General features: G+C 43.8%; 2 protein-coding genes across 5 annotated transcripts in view; one reads left to right on the top strand and one right to left on the bottom strand.

The window, feature by feature from the left end:
• The window catches only part of CCDC85A (coiled-coil domain containing 85A), a 271,108-nt gene that overhangs the window by 6,707 nt on the left and 246,432 nt on the right, over positions 1 to 17,969 (top strand). The gene's annotated exons all lie outside the window — the stretch shown is intronic.
• EFEMP1 (EGF containing fibulin extracellular matrix protein 1) overlaps positions 14,920 to 17,969 on the bottom strand; it is a 51,816-nt gene continuing 48,766 nt past the window's right edge. For both annotated transcript variants that reach the window (XM_065682476.1, XM_065682477.1), the window contains exon 11: positions 14,920 to 16,150. In XM_065682476.1, the coding sequence (XP_065538548.1) occupies positions 15,992 to 16,150 (159 nt within the window). In that variant the 3' untranslated portion in view covers positions 14,920 to 15,991. The remainder of the gene's footprint in view (positions 16,151 to 17,969) is intronic.

The following is a 17,969-nucleotide window of genomic DNA, read 5'->3' as shown; positions in this document are numbered from 1 at the left end:
CAGCATGCAGTGCAAAGACAATGCATATAAAATGAAATAAATATGTATTTTATGCATTTAAAAATTAAAAACCTGATATAGTCTGGGATTTTCCTCTGTGGTAACCCACAAACTAGTGGGGCTGCACTCACTATTGCCTTAAATCCTTCACAAATTTTAAAGGAATTACAATTTTAAGGCCTGCTGTCTTTCCCTTACTGCTTTCCCCTTTCTGTTAGGGAGAAACATGAGCTGTCTCTTGCTGTCATGTGAGGAGGTGTTTGCCTAATTGAAATCCCTATGGACAATGCTCACTTGGGAGTGTGGATGTGCATTTGGTGTCTGGCCCTGTCCTGCAGCAGCCTGTGGGGATATTGCCTGTTCTGGGGCAAGACAATGTGGAAAGGCTGAGGGTTAGTGAACCAAATGGATGAATAAAAGGTGAGTAAGATGATGGGACGGAGGAAGGCAGCATTGAGGATTGATGACATGGCTCAAGCTGGCAATAGAGCATGGAGTGAAGATGAGTGATTGAATGGCAAAGTGAGCCATTCACCTGTGTTGTGTCAAGTGATGGCACAATCAAAAAGGTACATTTGAAGTCTTAGAATCCTTTGTTGAAAATCTGGTTGTGATGATTTAGCTGTGGATGTGACATCTGAAATAGCTATTTAATGATTATTTAGACTTTCACATTGGACATGCTTTCTTTTAGCTTAGTGATTTAACTTTAAAAAGCAGTTTCAAGTAAGAGAATAAAAAAAAACAGTGATTAATAGGGCATCTCTAACAGAGCAAAGCTCAGGAGCCTCGAAGGTGCTGGTGATGCCATGCGGAAAGGCCTTGGTAGTGTCAGAGAAGGAGGATGCAATATGAAAATCAGAAAGAAGACAGGAAATGATGGCTTGCCTACAGCTTGTCAACGATTAAAATAGACGTGAAATCCTTTGAATCCTTTTTATTTTTGCTTTCTATGAAACTCAAGAAAAGAGTCTTTTCAGCTTCATCAAAAGCTGGATATTGACAGAGTCTTGAACTTGCAGCAGTGCTGTGTGCGGTGGACAGCACACTTGAGATAAAGCAGCAGCCTTACAGCTTGGAGTCCTATGGGCTGTATCTGTTCCCTCTTGTTCCCTGTTGGCATGCTGGTTTGCATTTTTGCCCCTATAATTTCAAAGCCAAACTATAAATAGCAGTTGAGAACTGTGAGGATGTAGTGATTGATATGGGGTTTGTTTGCTGTTCTCACCCACTCGCCTTATAAAGGAGGTCTAAGCTTAAATTAAGAGCTAATGATGGAGCACTTTGTCAGCCTGTGCCATGCCCTTGATCTCTTTCCAGTGCATTGGCTCCATCCTCTGCTGTGACAAATGTCATTGATTTCAGTGGGGCTGGTCAAGCCTTTTGTATTGAGCTTTCACATTCTACCATGAACACAAATATAGCCTCAAAATAAACTTAGTTTTTCAAAACAACTCCTTGCAGTCCCTAAATGTTTACTTTCATTTTTCCTTTTGCTCAGGAGATGTAACATCTTATATCTTTTGGGGCATACGGTGAGAGCTACACCTTGGTATAGGCCCTGCTTTAAAATGAAGGATGAAAAAAGCAATAAAAAGTTTCTAAGGCTGTTAAAAATATGATATATAGTCAGGATCCAGTTATAAATTCAATCAGCACTTACTGTAGTTATACTTGCACGTTGCTGTGCTGTTGAAAGCAAGGTTGGTAAAGGAATTAATATGGTTACTTACACAAGTTGCAACTAGCTTGAGAAATACCAGTGTTGTTAGTAGAAGTAGTAAAAGAATAGTGATGATGTTAATAGTTATAAGGATATCTGCCATTTAAAACTAAGTATAGTTAACTGTGTTTTGGGACCTGAAACATGTAGTACAACATATAACATTTTGATAGGGTAGTAGCAGCTGTAGAAGTCAAAGCAGTAGAGGCAGAGGGAATACTTCAGCTCGTGGTGGCATCTGCTCCACAGCTGATAACACTCCAGTGATTCCACTCCAGCCTTTGGTTTATCTCCTTTAACTTCATACTGTGTGTTTGTCTGTGAGCTTTATTTCGGGTGTTGCCTTGTCCTAAAAGCATCCTAAACTCCCAATTTAACCTTTGTAAGCTGTTTGTAAGTCTTTGTGTAGTGGGTGTAAAGAGCATCTAAAGGAAAGCCAGGAGCTTCTCAGTGCTATGCTCTGATTTTTAACTGTGTCACTGGACTAATCTTTATTAACAACTCTCAACATGTTATTCCCAGGGCAGGTGATCTATATCACTCTGTCTTTGGCTTGAGAGATTACACCCCACTTCTGAAAAACACACCTATTATTAAATGCTTTTTAATTGTTACTGCTGTTTTCAAGATACTAAAATGATTGTGGGCGTCCAGGCAAGTATAAACACACAAACTCCGGGCAGCAATACCTGGTGTATCATGTTAGCTATGTACTCTTGTTTACTTAATCTTCTCAATGATATGTTTTTTTCCAATTCCAAGCAGTTGTTGGGTAGTTTCTACTTGCCAAATCCTCACACAGATGTAATTCTGCCCCTGCCATGATCGACAAACAAGCTGTCATCTGGAAATCTCTTATGTTCTTTCTGAACCTGCTTTGGGCTGATGCTTGTGTTTTTGACAGGACTAGCTGTACAAGTCTGCTAGTAAAACCTCTATTCTGCTGTATCAAAAGCTCATGCCATGTAGACCTGGCTGTTGCTGTAACCCATTCCCATCACTCATGCACATGTTAGCTTCCCTGTGGCAGTGACACCGAAGCTTTGGGTTTTGTGGCCAAGTGTGCAAAAGCAGATGTTAAAAACCCCACCAGGGTACCTCTGATGTTGCCTTTGTGGGTGTGTGTTGTGTTGGAAGCTTTAATTGCATGGCTGCAAAATGTTTCTCAAATGCACTAGAATCAGCATTTTAGTTGCTCGAGTATAATCTCTTCTTTTGAACTATTTCACTTTCTGCATACCATACTGAGGCTGATGCCTGCCTGGCAGTAGCATGTGGCCAGTTGTACTTGCACAGCAGTTCCTACATAAAACAGTGGTACAGTGTAAGATACTGATGGGCACCAGTGAACTTGCAGCCCCTAAGTGTGGAAAAAATCCTCTCTTCCCTCTGCTTTGTGCTCTGAGAAGTTTGACTTGCCATGCCACACAGTTTTGAGGCTAGGGCTGATTTCTCACCCCTGGGGAAGGGTTTAAAGCCTCCATGAGGTTGTGAGCATCTCGCCCTGAGTGACTGAGCTGGAACAAAACTGAATTTCTTGGCTGAGTCTGCAAGGTTTGGGGATTGTTGGCCTCTGCAATGGGATCCCTGGCCAGGGCTGGCCCTGATCACCTGATCAAGGCTCCTTGCTTACATGCAGGAGGAATATGCTTTTGAGGACTGCAATAAGATAGTGCTAAAGGTATATTTGTGACAACTTGAGGTCTCTGTTCAGTACCTGCTTCTTCCTGGGTGTTAGTTAATGCTTTCTGAAGGGGATTTCTCTTCTGTGACCAGGCAGCTGGTGATAGCACCTCCTAGCCTGCAGGACACATACTTGCAATCCCAAAATGCCTGAGGGGGCTGTTGGGTGTCCATCTCCATGTCCCTTGACTATGTTGCTGATGGCAGAAGGATGGGATGAGGCACCCTATGTACCTGGTTGTGTTTGGGCTGGGGTAGGCTTTCGTCTCAGTGCTGGGCAAAGCCTTGTGTAGATTTATTCTCATTCAGCAAAATGTGCAAGTCTTGGCTACAAAATTAGGAGCACAAATGCTTGTGAGAGGGAAAATGAAGTGTTAGTGCACAGCCTTGCACCACAACTATGCCTCCAGATTGAGCTGATTTATGGATACACTGCCTCAGCCTCCTGTTCCCCACAAATTTTCCTATACTCCATGAAAACATGCACCTTGATCCTATTGTCTGAGTAGGTGGAGCGAAACCTGCCCTAAATAATACTGCGGAGGAAAGTTTCAGTTGTGATTTGTTGTGATGAGCTTTGCCATATTAACAACATTAAAATTGGTTATTGCAATAGAGTTTGCTTTAGATTCTTGCTTTTATTGGCTATTGTATTCAGTTGATTTACTGAATTGGAGTTCCTGAATATAGAGTTTTAATGTTCCTTGTTTGCCAACCTTCCAAAAGTACTTCAGCAGGTATCTTGATGCCTGAGAGCTTCACAAATGCAGGAAACAGCACTCTTATTTTGTAGTGAAGACACTGGAGATGTTATTGAGTAAACTAATGATCTCTGTAGCACCGGTTCACATGCAGATGTCTTTCAAGCTATTCCTCACCAGTTGCTGTAAATCCAGTGTTTTCTGCTGTGCTGGTCCAGAGACCTGAGCATGGACTCTTCATGTGGAAAAATTGATTACATTGATATTCTTGTAAGTGTTTTTCCTTGTGAATCTATTCTTTGCGCCAATCTAGTGCTGATTCTGTTATAAATGTGTCTGCTTTCAGAGGCAACTTTTTCAGTGTTACAGGTAGACAACAGCCTTTCTTGTGGATCCTGGACCTGTTCTAGTACAAACTGATTGTATAGGCAAAAAACTGTGTGTAGCTGTTGCCATCTTCATGATTTGTGCTCTCCAATCTTTGTTGTCTCTGGATCATGGCAAACAGATGGTGTTCAAGTTGTATTTGAATATCTGACTACACTGGAACTGAGGCAAAATGCATTCAGCTAAGAATACTAAGAATAACGATGCCAAAGCCTTTGGAAGTTTCTTTCCTCAGTTTTTCCATAGTCTTGTTTATAACTTTGTTATACAGCTATGCTTCATCTGAATGGTTTAACCATTGGCTTTGGAGATGCACCTGCCCAGTTTCTTGGTGTTGTTGAGTTGAATCATGGTGCTCGTGGTCACTGTGAACAGAAATGTCCCTTTAGATCTTCCATCTTCTTGGTGAGTACAGAACTTGGATTTAATGGAGAAAAACACATATCCATCAAACAGAGTTACTGTTCTGGCCAGAAAATGCAGTTGTATTTGTGATTTGAGCCCAAGCAGTTGTGTATTAATAACTCTGTTCCGCACAGCAGTAACCAGCAGCAACTACAGGGATTGAGCTTTACATCTAATCCAATTTCAGAAGAATTGGTTAGCAATGGAAGTGAATGGCTGGCTGGTACTTGCATAGAGTCCAAGTTCAACTGTACCTTTGCCTTTCACTGGGCAGACTTACAAACAAGACCTGGCACCCAAACAGGCCTGTGCTAGACTGGAATTATTCATGTGCAGTCACATAAGTAAACAAGTAAGGAATCTGGAGACTTTTTGGATTATTGAGTTTTTCTTTTCATTTGGTATCTGCCTTTTTAACTTGAAGCTGTCCAGGATGGTCTTGAAATGAAGCTTTTTAGGCTTAAAAGCTCATTTATTAGTTTCTAAGATATATTATAACCTTGTAATAACCTAATGGGATTTAATGAATCCCGAACAGTCTCGGAAAAGGGGACTGTTCATTAGTTTGGCCATATCTAAGCAAACAGGTCCCATACTTTGGTATCCCGTTGATGCCCCTGCAGAGTCAAATTGTATGGTACTGATGGCTCAGTTCTGCTCTTCAGTGAAGTATTATTTTCTTGAATCCTTTGAATTACTTTCGATGTTTCAAAGTCCCAAAAGGGACTAATCAAAAGGTGTGTGAGTGCTTAAATGGGACCTAATGCCTTTGCGAGGGTGACACAAGGTGAAGAGGGGAAGCGGCAGCACAAGGACTGTGCCGGCAGAGCTGCAAGAGCAGAGAAAATGCTCCAAATATCAGCTGTGTAAGTTGAAATTGCCTCAAGGCAGCTTAATCTTATTTGGGAGGAATTGGCATGGTGCATAAACCAAGCAGAAATGGGCCTTGGCAGCAGTGAGGAGCAGCAGTGTCTCTGGGACAAGCTGTTCCCAACAGTTTATCGCTCGCGTGAGCTCACGCTCGCTGCGTTGCTGACCTGGGGAATGTGGCTCCTGGTCTGAGCTCAGCCTGATATTGCCCTCAGCAGGGTGGGTAATCCTGAGCATTGTTCAACACTGAACTGGGCTGTCAGGGAAAATCCTTGATGGCTGCTTCCTCCCTGGGCTTTGAGGTGCCCGAGAGGCTGTAGCAGTGCCCCTGGGGTGGTGGAAGCAAGCAGCAGCAGCCTTAGAGCTGGAAGAGGGAAGAAAAGAGTCTAATGAAAGTAATACTTTTTCTCAAATACAAGTTATTCTTTGCTTTTTGTCTCAAATACAGGTTATTCTTGCTTTTTGCCTCTAATTTCACTCCCCTGGGATCAGGATGGAGCAGGCAGGTTTCGCAGTGGTCTGCGCATCCCAATATTCACATCAACTTGGGCGGTTCGGTGCCTCAGGACTCATTTCTGCTTTGTGATTGCTTCATGCTGGGACATTGCGGTGGGGTTATTTGGGGGAGAATTAAAAGCTTTTTTGTTGTTCTTCTGGATGGGTTTTGGCACTGAGATAACCTGTAGCTCTTGCAAAATGTTCAGCATCCCTGAACTTAAACACTATCGTAACATCAGACCTCACTGGATTTTGGCTTGAGGCTTGCATCCGGAAGTATTAAAATGCTTGTGTTAGACAGGAATGTTACCCTCGATATAAATTTCCATATAAAACCCTCGACTTGTCCTTTCTCCATATATTCCCTCTGCTTGTCTCACCCTTATTTCTTTTTATTACTGTTTCTGCTTGGCAAACACCACCATGGTCCCTAGAAGAGGGAGCTTCTGCAGGGATATGGCACATACATTCAAATATAGTTTTTAGGCTTCCTATGGGCTCTCTAAGGCTTTTTGCCCCCTTCTGAAGGAAATATGTGGGCAGTGAGATGAGGCTTTGGGTTGGGGGATAACATAGAGGGGATCCCTATAGAATTCTCCCAGTGTCTGGGTGGCCACTGCTGTAGCTTTTCCCCCTGTGGTGGGGCACCCTGTCCCTGCCTGGTCTCCCCTGCACCCTCCCAGTCCTGCTGTGACAGGCAAGGATGGCATTTACACCTTTAAAGCCTCCTCAGCTCTGTCCTGGCGAAGGGCTGTGTGGTTGTTGGCTCCAGCCTCAGCGCTTCAGGGCATGATTTCAACCATGTCTATGGAGACCAATTTTCAACATCAAAACAAACCAGCGTAAGTGGAATTTATATTACCTTTTAAAAACACAAGTCAACAGAGCTGAGGACTCTGCTTCGAGGAAGCCTCTTGGGTTTGTTCAGGGAATTACTACAAATATTTTACATCCTTTTTGAGACTCCAGGCAACCTCAGGAAGCATCTGCTGAGGACAGCTGTTGAAATAGCCCAGGCTGCATAGCTGAGCAGGGGGATTTGGGGGCCTGTGGTGTGAGAAAGCACCCCACTGTTACCACATACCCTACACTGCTTGAAAGCACCGTCTCATTTTCAGAGTCAGGCTGATCTTTCTAAACATCTAGATAGTATTTCCACCCAGCACAGTGGTTTCAGCTTGGGTGATGGTGGTCAAGAGCAATCCGAGCAAAAGCCTTGACCCCAAATGCCTGAGTGTGTGCAAATTTGGGTAAGCCCAAAGGTGGAGAAATATGTGACCATCCAGAGAAGGAAAATATCCCTGCAGCACTGTTACAGCCATGGAAGGGTTGGATTCAGGTAGAAAAGGCTGCAGGCAAATGTGTTGGGATGCTGCTCAAAGCCTATTGAAGAGGCAAGTTAAAGATGGGTGAGAGGGGGCCCAGGGTGTTCCAGCCCCCTCCAAAATGTGCCTTGAGCACTTGGTACTCAGACTGAATATCTTGAGAACTCAATAATAGAGTTACATGGAGCTTAAAACCAGAAGCTGGAAATGATACCTGTGTGCGGTGTTTTTTCCCTAAGCTGGTTAGAGCTGATGCCATCTCCCACAGTAGGGGAAGAGAACTACACACCAAGCTGCTGGACTTAACATTGACAGTAACCTGGTTTAGGGATTTTGGCCTAGGTACAAGCATCAAATGATGTCAAGGTGAATAGTGACTTAGCTACTGAATTGGATAGGAGAAGGCTGTGCCAGCAAGCTGCCAGTTTAGAGGCATGTTGTGGTTATGTTGGTACCTCACAGGCAGGTGGATTTAAGCAGGATGTTGGTACTGGCTGGATCCTTGTTTCTTTACATATCAGCACTACATGTATGTATCATACATCTGTAATGTGTATGTGTGCATGATCTTTCAGGAGAGCTTTAATTTCAACCTTGATGGCCATGATGTGAATGAAGCTTTTCTTTACACTTGTATGCAAGCAGCCTTTATGCAAAGCATGTGCTGAAGCTTCACAAGTGTCACTGTGGCCTCTTAATTTCTGCCAACTCCACAAATGGGGGGGGGGGGGAGAAGAGATTCTTAAACTGAAGAAGGAAACGTATTCCTGAAAAACATCTGCTTGTGATGGAACTGAGCAGCTTTCAACCTGCATGGTGAGAATTGTAACACCAATGATGCCTCTGATGTATATCAAGGGGAAAAAAGGGTTGTTGGAGAGGGGGAGCTTCCAGATCGAAGTGGGAAGCTGAACCAGAGCCAGTTTGCCTAGAGACAGAGTGGGTTCTCAAAATGTGATGCTTTTGCAAGGATTTCACTGTGGTTTCAGTCTGTTTCCCAGCACTAGTGGGGACAGTGATGCACAGGCCTGGCTTACAGTAGGACATGAGCATGTCAGCTTGATCTGCTCCATGTTCACGGAGAACAGAAGAAACTGTGGCCTTTTGTGATACATTAGAAGAAGTTACTGCTTGATTGTCCATTGAATTTGAGTGCTTTATTGAAGATATTCACTGTATAATTTGTGTCTTCCCTCTCCAGCAAAGGCAGAAATCTTCTGACCCCACTGAAGTTTCATGTTGCTGTTTTGATCCTTGTGATTTGGTTTCTAGTACAGAATCACTGGCCCTGCAGCATGTTGCTTCATGTTTTCCACTGCCTTCCCACCTCTGCCAGTGCTCAAAGCTCTCGTGAAGCAAAACAGCCCTACTAAATATTAGGAGTAGTCTTTAGGCTGTCCCTGCATTGCAGAATTGACTGGAACCTGGTTCACTGGGGAAGAGAAAGCAGCAAACACAAACTTCAGTCTCAGGCTTCAAATCACTTCAAGGGTCAATTGATGTCTAATAGGTGGGTCCAGAAACGTCTTTCCTAGAAACACCACTATTAGCAATGATCCGGTTCCTTCCACCAGGCAGTGCCTTTAAACTGGGCAGAAATAAAGTTTTCTTCCCTTGAAGTTGGTTTCTGTTGTAAACATTTGCTGCTCAGTTTGCTTTAATGGCTTTATGGCCACCTCTGAGCTGGGTGTGATGGTTGGTCACCATGGGCTGAATACACCAACCACACAAGAACATTTCTAATGCAAATGATGGATGTAGCATCAAAATGCTTCCCCTGTGCCTGCAGGTGCCAGAGGAAGAGCTGCTGCTCAGGACAGCCACACATTTAATGGATCTGAACTCTTGCAGTTCTTTTTCAGGCTGATCTGAGCTTTGTCATCCCCAACATCCTGCCCTAAGAAGGGGTTGAGGAAATGAGACCCAAACTGCATGCTGTGCTTAAGATGTAGTGGATTTGTGTGACTGTGTAAATGTTCAGCTTCATTCTCTACTACATCCCAGTTATTCCTGATCCTGGAATAGCTTTCTGGAGCTGTGGTCTGTCATGACTTTGATAATATTCTGAGAGGTGCTGGTCAAGCCAGATGCTTTTGCTGTTCAAATAAAGCTGGGATAACTTCCCCCCCTATGTTCATTACTTTGCATTTATCCACTTTGGTTTTATTTGGCACTTTTTGCTGAATATTCAGAGCATATAAAGGCAGAGGATGCTCCTCTTTACCTGAACAACTGGATATCATTAGTAAAATCTGCTGTTCACCCTCTTCTTTCCACTTCTTACTTGGAGGCAGGTCCTTTGATACGTTGCTTGTAAGAAGAGATCTGGCACAGTGGTATTGCCAAATTCCTCCTCCAGGAACATGATAGAAAGCTTCATTTCGTTTTCCTGCCATGGCATTAACCTTTTTGCCCGTTCCCCTGATGTGTGGGTCACTCCTTGGCCTCACCAGCCTCCTGGGAGGTTGCTTCTGCTGTGATTGGAGGAGGTTTGATTTGCTGGTCCAGGCATTTGCAAGCCGCTCCTTTGGCCTCCCTTGTTTGCTTTTACGTGTGACCTTCCAGATCTCAGGAACATTTCTATTTTCCTCATTCGTATACAACCTCAGCTTCTCCGAGGATGACTTATTGATTTTAATAATGCCTTTTACCCTGCTGTTTTGGTATGTTGGCTTCCCCCTCTGCAGCCCGTACTCCAAGCTTCCAAAATCTGTTTGTTTTCCTAGTTTCCATGCCGCCTGAAAGAATTCCGCTCTTTTGACTTCCCACTTGGGTGTTTGTTGTATATATTCTGTATAGGAAACATTCCTATATATTGCACATAGATACTCCAGAAACACTCCAAGTGCAAGAAGAAAATGTGACCCTCAAGAGGAGGCAGTCGCAGGTTCGGATGTCTCTGGAGTGGCATCGGCAGGGTTTAAACCTTGAGATGCCTCTGTGGCTTTTCATGGTTGTGGTTTCAGAGTTGAACAGTATAAATATGTTACATTTGTCACCCCAGCTGGCAGGCTGCTTAATGTGAGAGCCTCTCTGTATGCTTGTGTGAGTGTATGGGAACGGAACATGCCTTTGCATAGTGAGCTTATAGACCAGAACTGCAGAGGCTTTAGGGGGGGTATCTTCTGGGGTGGGGTGGGGAGAAAACAAATAGGTATTTCATGGAGGCTGTGCAATGAGTGCGCCTGAGTGTGTGTTTGCAGGGCAGGAGCTGATGAAGTCTTTGAGAGCTGCACCTTTCACTTTCAAAGATCTGATCTGAAGCATGTTAGGAGGAGTGTTTCCCCTGCTTGGGTATGTACATAGTGTGTGGGGATGTAGCAATGTCAGAAATATGAAAATTAAAAATATTAATTATCCAGATGTATTTCTGGGAGGAAGCAGAGATGCAGAGCACAGAGGTAGCTTCTGGGGCTGCTGGGATTCTGGATCAGAAGTGAAATAGTCTCTCTCAAGCAAGAGCAGAAACAGCACACACTGAGACTGTGTAACTGGTTACAAACCAAACCTGGACCTGCTTGAGTGAGTCTAGAGGAGGCCACAGAGGTGCTGTGAGGGCTGGAGCAGCTCTGCTCTGGAGCCAGGCTGAGAGAGCTGGGCTGGGGCAGCCTGGAGAGGAGAAGGCTCCTGAAGGGGAGACCTGAGAGCAGCTCCAGTGCCTGAAGGGGCTGCAGGAAACCTGGAGAGGGGCTTGGGACAAGGGCCTGTAGGGACAGGCCAAGGGGAATGGCTTGAACCTGCCCGAGGGGAGACTGAGATGAGCTCTGAGGCAGAAGCTCTTCCCTGTGAGGGTGCTGAGGCGCTGGCACAGGGTGCTCAGAGAAGCTGTGGCTGCCCCATCCCTGGCAGTGCTCAAGGCCAGGTTGGACACAGGGGCTCGGAGCAAGCTGCTCCAGTGGAAGGGGTCCCTGCCCATGGCAGGGGTTGGAGCTGGGTGAGCTTTAAGGTCCCTTCCAACCTAAACCATTCCATGATTCTTAGAAACCTGGAGCTCACCTAAGTCCAGTACTGTGATCTCCAGGAAGCATCGCTGTGCCTTGGCCATACAGCCCTTCATTCAGTAGCAAGGTGTTTGCTGAGATACCAGAGAATAAATGGGGGGAAGCCTTTAATAATACTTTGTCATGTTGTTGTGACACAATGTTTGCAGCATTTTCTGCTGAGCAAGTACACACAGTAAATGGGAGGCTTTAAAAAGAGTTAAGAAAACCTTTTACTTGAGAAAAAATAGAATTACTTGCCCAATGTACACGCTCTATGTCAGTGTAAAGTCAGGCTGTATTTTTTCCCATGCAGAAATGACAAAAGCTGTTGTACTGTCCTTCAAATTTGCTTTGGCAACTGTAAACCAACTCTGTTTTATTAAACAGCTCTCTTTCCTCCTAATATATACAGAAATGTTTGCAGTATAAACATCTTAACTACACATCTGCTTTTCCCCAGATATGAAACACAGCTCCCTCTGCCCTGTTTCTGTTTGCTGGGGCTGATAACTTTTTCTGCTGGCCAGATGAAATCAAACTGGGTTTGGTACCAGATGCAGCACAGTTCAGTTGTGCATTACGCAGGTGTTCCCCCAGCTGGGAAGTGTGGAAATGTGCCATTTCTCTGGGATGATGGTGAGGTTTAGAAATGTGAGGGCGTTAAGAATCATTCTCCCTGTTAACAGTGGGCTTTGTCCCTGGTGGGCTCCATGTGCCGAACAGCTGAGTGGGGCAGCAGCTGTTCTATATTTTAATAGGAGAGTTATAAAGTTAGAAACACGGATGATCGTTCAAAACACAAGCAACTCTTTGCAGCCATGGAAACGGGATTCAACAATAAACTTGCATTTGTGAGCCTTCCAAACAAAATAATCCCACTGCACTCTGTTCAGGTGGTCTCGGGGAAGTGCATTTCTATTTCCTTAAGTTCTGTTTACTCAAAGTCCTATTTTTATTTTTACTTCTTTTTTTTTTTTTCTCTCCCTGTTTTTTATTTCTCAGGAGATACTAAAGTTTGCATGTGAGCCTAGTTTAGATTCTGCTCCAACAGTGACAGAGATTTATATGGGAATCTTTCCTGGAGTGTGTTATCGATGATGGTCATGCCAGTAGGATACAGCGAAACACTTTGCTCTCATATGATTTCTTGGGGTTTCAGTGTCCCTTTTAACCCAAGGAGCTATTCAAACTCTTGTTGCATGTTTGCTGCAGCTCCATGTCCTTTGCAAGGAACACCAAGTCCTGCTTTCCTGGAGAATGGGATGAACCTGTGGGTTTTCCTCCTAACAATGTGCAGGTTTTCTGGCATGGTGTGATGTACAAAAGCTCCTTGTTCAGGCTCTGAACCATCTTCTCATTGTGGTTATGGGCTTCTCTTGGACACTCTTACTGGATCACATACCGCACCCCTATCCAAAACAAAACCAGCCACCCCCTTCCAACTTGTGCTGCAGTGCCTGGCTTGCTCTGCTTGCCTGCTTGTGTTTTGCTTTGGAGGGGCTGCTGTTATTTCAGCTCCCCGCTTCCATAAAAGCACCATGATTTAAAGTGATGTGCAGAGAGTGGTGCCCACACCCAGCAACTGCCTTTAGGTCTCTACCGACCTGTAGCGCGATAGTGGCAAGTGGCTGGAAATGTGCTTCTGAGCTGTGTGATAAGCTCTGATTTGGCTGGTTTGGGCTAGAAGTGGTCATATATAGACGTGAATATTGCAAACAGGTAGTGAGAGGGGTGATTGGTAGGACAGTGTGTGAAAGCAGAATGGGTTAAGCCAAGTCTATGAGCATGATGAGATGTGGAGGAATGAGTGAGCGGAGTATGGCTTGGGCACATGTACAAGCTGCAATACCTCTGCTGTTCATGCTGTTTGATAAGTATATAAAGGTTATTTTTATATGTATAGAATGATCAATTTTGGGTGATTGTCAGTTAAGCATAGATTTAAAAGTGCTGGTGGTGTAACTGGTATAAATACTGGCAAAGCATGAATGTAGAGTAACTCCTTAAGGCAGAGTCTAGCAGCTTGGAGATGATTTGTGGCTGCTTAGTTCACTACAGGGACCAGCCTGGTGCTCTGCAGGTCCCAGGACTGAAGGAGGCAAAGCCACTGGGTGCCTATCAAGAGAAAATTGCCCATTTTAAACCTAGAAACAGCAAAATTGATGGTTTCTTGGAATGGGAAAAGCTGAATGACACAGTTTGGGGAATTGAAAGTCGGTGTAAAAGAAGAGTGCTGATGCTGGGGAGCGAAGGGGATGCTCGAGGCACTGCTCCTCTGTGAGGACAGATTACATGGGGAAGAAATGTTAGTTGACAGCCTCCCTGCTTGCCACAAGAACTGCAGGGAGGAGGAGGTTGGAGGCATTTTGCTTAGTACATGTGCGGGGTGAGGAGTTGCCTTTCAAACCGAGCAGATTTGTAACGATGATGAATGGGGAGGAATCCCTCTGGGGAGAGGAAGGAGCTTCCTACAAGCCAAATTCTCTGTATCACAGAATTTTCACCATGGAAAATGCCAGTTAAATCCCTCTACAAAGCAACTGGGTTTGCATTGCTGAGCTCCTCTGTGCCAAGGGGGTGAAGGCTACCTGGGGTTTCACCCCACAGCTCCGGGGCCCCAGGCAAAGCAAATGTGACCCAGAGCCAGCACTGGTTTTTGGCCTGTGTTACAACCATGTGCTCTGTCCCTTCTGGCAGAAGAAGTATTTGTTTAAAGCCACAAATGAGTGCCTGAAGGAATGATCATTGGATAATGGGGTCCTGCTCTGCAATTTGTCTGAGCGTGGGGGATGTGTCACCCTAAACCAGAGCGGTTGTGGCCTGTTCTAAGTTACACACTGAAGCAAATCTTGGCTGTCTTGTTGCAGGACCTCTGGGTGCCAAGTCCTCCAGCCAAGCTTTTTGCTTTGGGCACATCCCTCGAAAGCAATCACTGAAAGTGATTGACATACTCAGTATGAATCTGTGGGTCTGCACCCACAAATTATTTTGTGTATAATGCATGTTTTTGTGTTTAATGCATATGCTATTCACAAATAAATTCTATAGGAAATGAATTTTAAATAGAAAAGGGGCTCCTTCCTATAAATCAGCAACTAAGTAGCAATGTGTGAATGTTGTGTATTTATCCTCTTTTAATGTCAGTAAAACTAAAACTCAGTAGGAAATGCCTTTGTCCTCCTACAACAGAATTGTGTTTTTAGTCTTCCATGAACTAACACTGTGTGGGCCAAGATCTGGGTCCTTCTGACTCTGCAGAACTCAATGGGTCTTTGCTGAGTTCCCCAGTAGCTGCCAATTCACCCCTCTAATGTACTTATAAACTACCACGAAAGAAGACTGAATTCAGTATGGTAAGAGATCTTTATTAAAAATTTTGTACATCAAAGGAATAACTAGTACATTTTTAAACAAGAAATAAGATTTGACATATTACAAAAGGTGTTATTAGTTCTTGAATTAGACATAAACTTTATGAACACTGTACATGATACATCTGAGTTGTAAGAGCAGGATTGGACCGAGTGCCTGACAATGATATAACTTACTAAGCAAATGCACTCAATTCTTAGTATAAAACATAATATTTCTGGAGAAAGTAGCATGTTAACTTCTGTCTGCAAATGCTGTGTCCCTCTAACCAGTAACTACCAACAGTGTTCTCAGGAGAAAGTACAGACACACGTGCCTTGTGCGGTGATTTTTCCATTTGGAGTTTCTTTCCTTGTTGGAGTTTTCTTCCGATGGTCTATTTATCTTGGAGGGAGCAGAATGTTATTCCATGGTATGGTTAGCACAGTCTGCATAGAAAAACCCAATGCCAAACATTTCTCACCATGTCACCTCCAAACCAGATTAGAAAAACCAACTGTGATAGCACATAACTGTCTACAGAAAGAGGTTTTTATTGACTGTTAGCTTTTGTTACAAAGTCGTTAAAAAGAAGAAATACATTTTAGCTTATCAGGTAACCATTCTTTGTGTATCATTCATACTATATCATTTATTCTTGTTGAGATTGTCAGTGTAGCTGCATTAGAATTTAAAATCAGAACAACACAGAAGATCACCTTTTAACTGCATGACCTATTTGGCTAGGGAGGGGGTGTGAAGCTTTACAGGAGAGTATGAACATACAGGTCTCATACAAAAGCAGAGTATGTATCTAGTCCAAGAAGGGTAATAAAAAAGATTTAAATCTTTATACAGAAAGTGACAATGCCCATGTTATACTATGGAACACATCTACTAATTTTGAATTACAGGTGTAATGTGTGGATTACAGATATCAACTTACTAAACAAATCTTGAAAATAAAACCAAGAGAGCAAACTCTATAAATAAAATAGTAAGTGCTTTCTTTAAGAGAATATTCTTTGGCTGCTTTAAGTGCCAGTGAAGGGTTATTGAAAACCACTAAAATGCATAAGGTCCCACTATTATTGTTAATCTTAACACCGAGCTGGTACGATAATTCAAGCTGTTGACTGTTAACATCTCCAGGTCCACAATGTGTTCTCTTGGTCCTGAGAGTGATTTCACCAGTACAAGCATTGCACTCACGGCGCTTGTTTGCTGAAAGAACAACAAAAAACCACTCAGTTTAATTCAGTCCAACCTAAAATGAGTCCCCAGTTGCATCAGGAGAGGGCTGGGGTGTTACTACACTGTAAAAATGCTCTGTCTCAGCACAGAGATACACAATGCAAGTATTCTTTTAACGTTTTGAAACAGCCATGACTAATCTCACACCTGGCTTTGCTGCAGGGAAAGCTTTACCTGACATGGGCTCAGAGGAATAAACTGCACTGCAAAATCTGTTCCTGGTTATGCTGACTCTCCTCAAGGGCATGGGAATTGGTAATCTATCCCAGGATGGTCTTTATTTCTTAGCCCCATCTATCAGCTTTTAAAACAGGGAGGGAATAAGTAAAACAAGAGAGACCTAATGTCTTTAACAGGGATGTAGCTTGTTCAGTGGAGAGAAACGAAGTCTGTCTCAATGCTCACGCTCTAGAAGTCATGCTCCTCTTGTAAACGCTGGGAATTCTTGCAACCGGTGTGCCTGTTGCCATCCCCATCTTGTACTGCTTCAAAGCTCTTTTCCCAGCCTGGGATCGTGCTGCTGGGGAACACTGACAGGCCTTGTCTGTGGCATGCTGCCAGTCTGTTAAACAGCTTCGTCATTTACAGGTGATAGTAAAAGGGTAAACTCCATCTCTCCCTTCACTTACTACATATCAAACTGAATCCAATCCATCTGCTGTATCCCAGACCCAGCTCCAAGTTTTAGTACAACAATAGGAATAACTTCCAAGTAAGCCTTTGTTTACCACAGTCCTTTGCCAGGAATAAACACACGCTTCCTTATTTAAGGCCTGTGACTTCTTGTTGGGTGGCAACAGAAGATTGGAATTGTTAGTCTGACAGTCAGTTTAAAGGCTAGATTGAAATCTAACCCAAAACTAGCACTGGCGATATCTTGTTCTTTTTTAAGGTATGGGGTAGGTATGGGGGCTTGATGTGCAGTAAATCCATGGAAAAGCACTGGGTTATAGGTTATACCACAACAAGTGAGATACCGGTGAGTAATTCCGTATTCCTATTTTGGGGAAGCATGGCATAAATAGACAATACCATCTCCTGGTATTCTTTTGAGATATACTATCACCCCCCATCTTCAGATTTGAGTTAAAAAAAAGGAAAACCTTCCAATGATGTATTTCTGGTTGAAGCTTTTTATGCTGATTCTCTTCTACTGAGTGTAAAGCCCATATATGAAGCAAAAAGGATTTCCCAGGGATTTGCAAATATTACAAGTGTTCAAGAAAATCAGATTTCTTCCCCCCCAAAAAGCTTAAAGAGCAGATGTTAGGGACACTTTCATTCATGTGGATCTGCTTGAGTGCATGATACCAACAGGAAATGCTGCTGTCGTCAGTCACTTGAACTTTTGTGGTTTTCTGAAATAGTTGCAGCACTATGGGAAAATGAAGGTTGGAGTAAGTCAGGACACAAAGCCCTTGTAAGCTACCCTGAACTTAGCACTCCACGAATCAGTGCCTCATCCCAAGCTGCTGTTGATTTCCTCACTTCTTTTTTGAGAAATGAGAAAATTAAATTGCATATTTTATATTGTTAATGCTCTTGTAGCCCAGAACTGCCCCCATGTGCTGAGCTGGACCCTCAGAGCATGAGCAGCAGGTCGAGGGAGGGGATTTTCACCTCTGGGGAGACCCCCCCCCTGCAGTCCTGGTCCAGCTCTGGGGCAACACCACAAGAGAGATGTGGAACTGTTGGAATGAAGCCAGAGGAGGCCACGGAGCTGCTGCGAGGGCTGGAGCAGCTCTGCTCTGGAGCCAGGCTGGGAGAGCTGGGCTGGGGCAGCCTGGAG

The sequence above is a fragment of the Lathamus discolor genome, chromosome 5, assembly GCF_037157495.1.
Source record: "Lathamus discolor isolate bLatDis1 chromosome 5, bLatDis1.hap1, whole genome shotgun sequence".
Classification (NCBI taxonomy): Eukaryota; Metazoa; Chordata; class Aves; order Psittaciformes; family Psittacidae; genus Lathamus; species Lathamus discolor.
The sequence above is the reverse complement of the archived record's forward strand: the minus strand, read 5'-3'. Positions and strand labels throughout refer to the sequence as shown.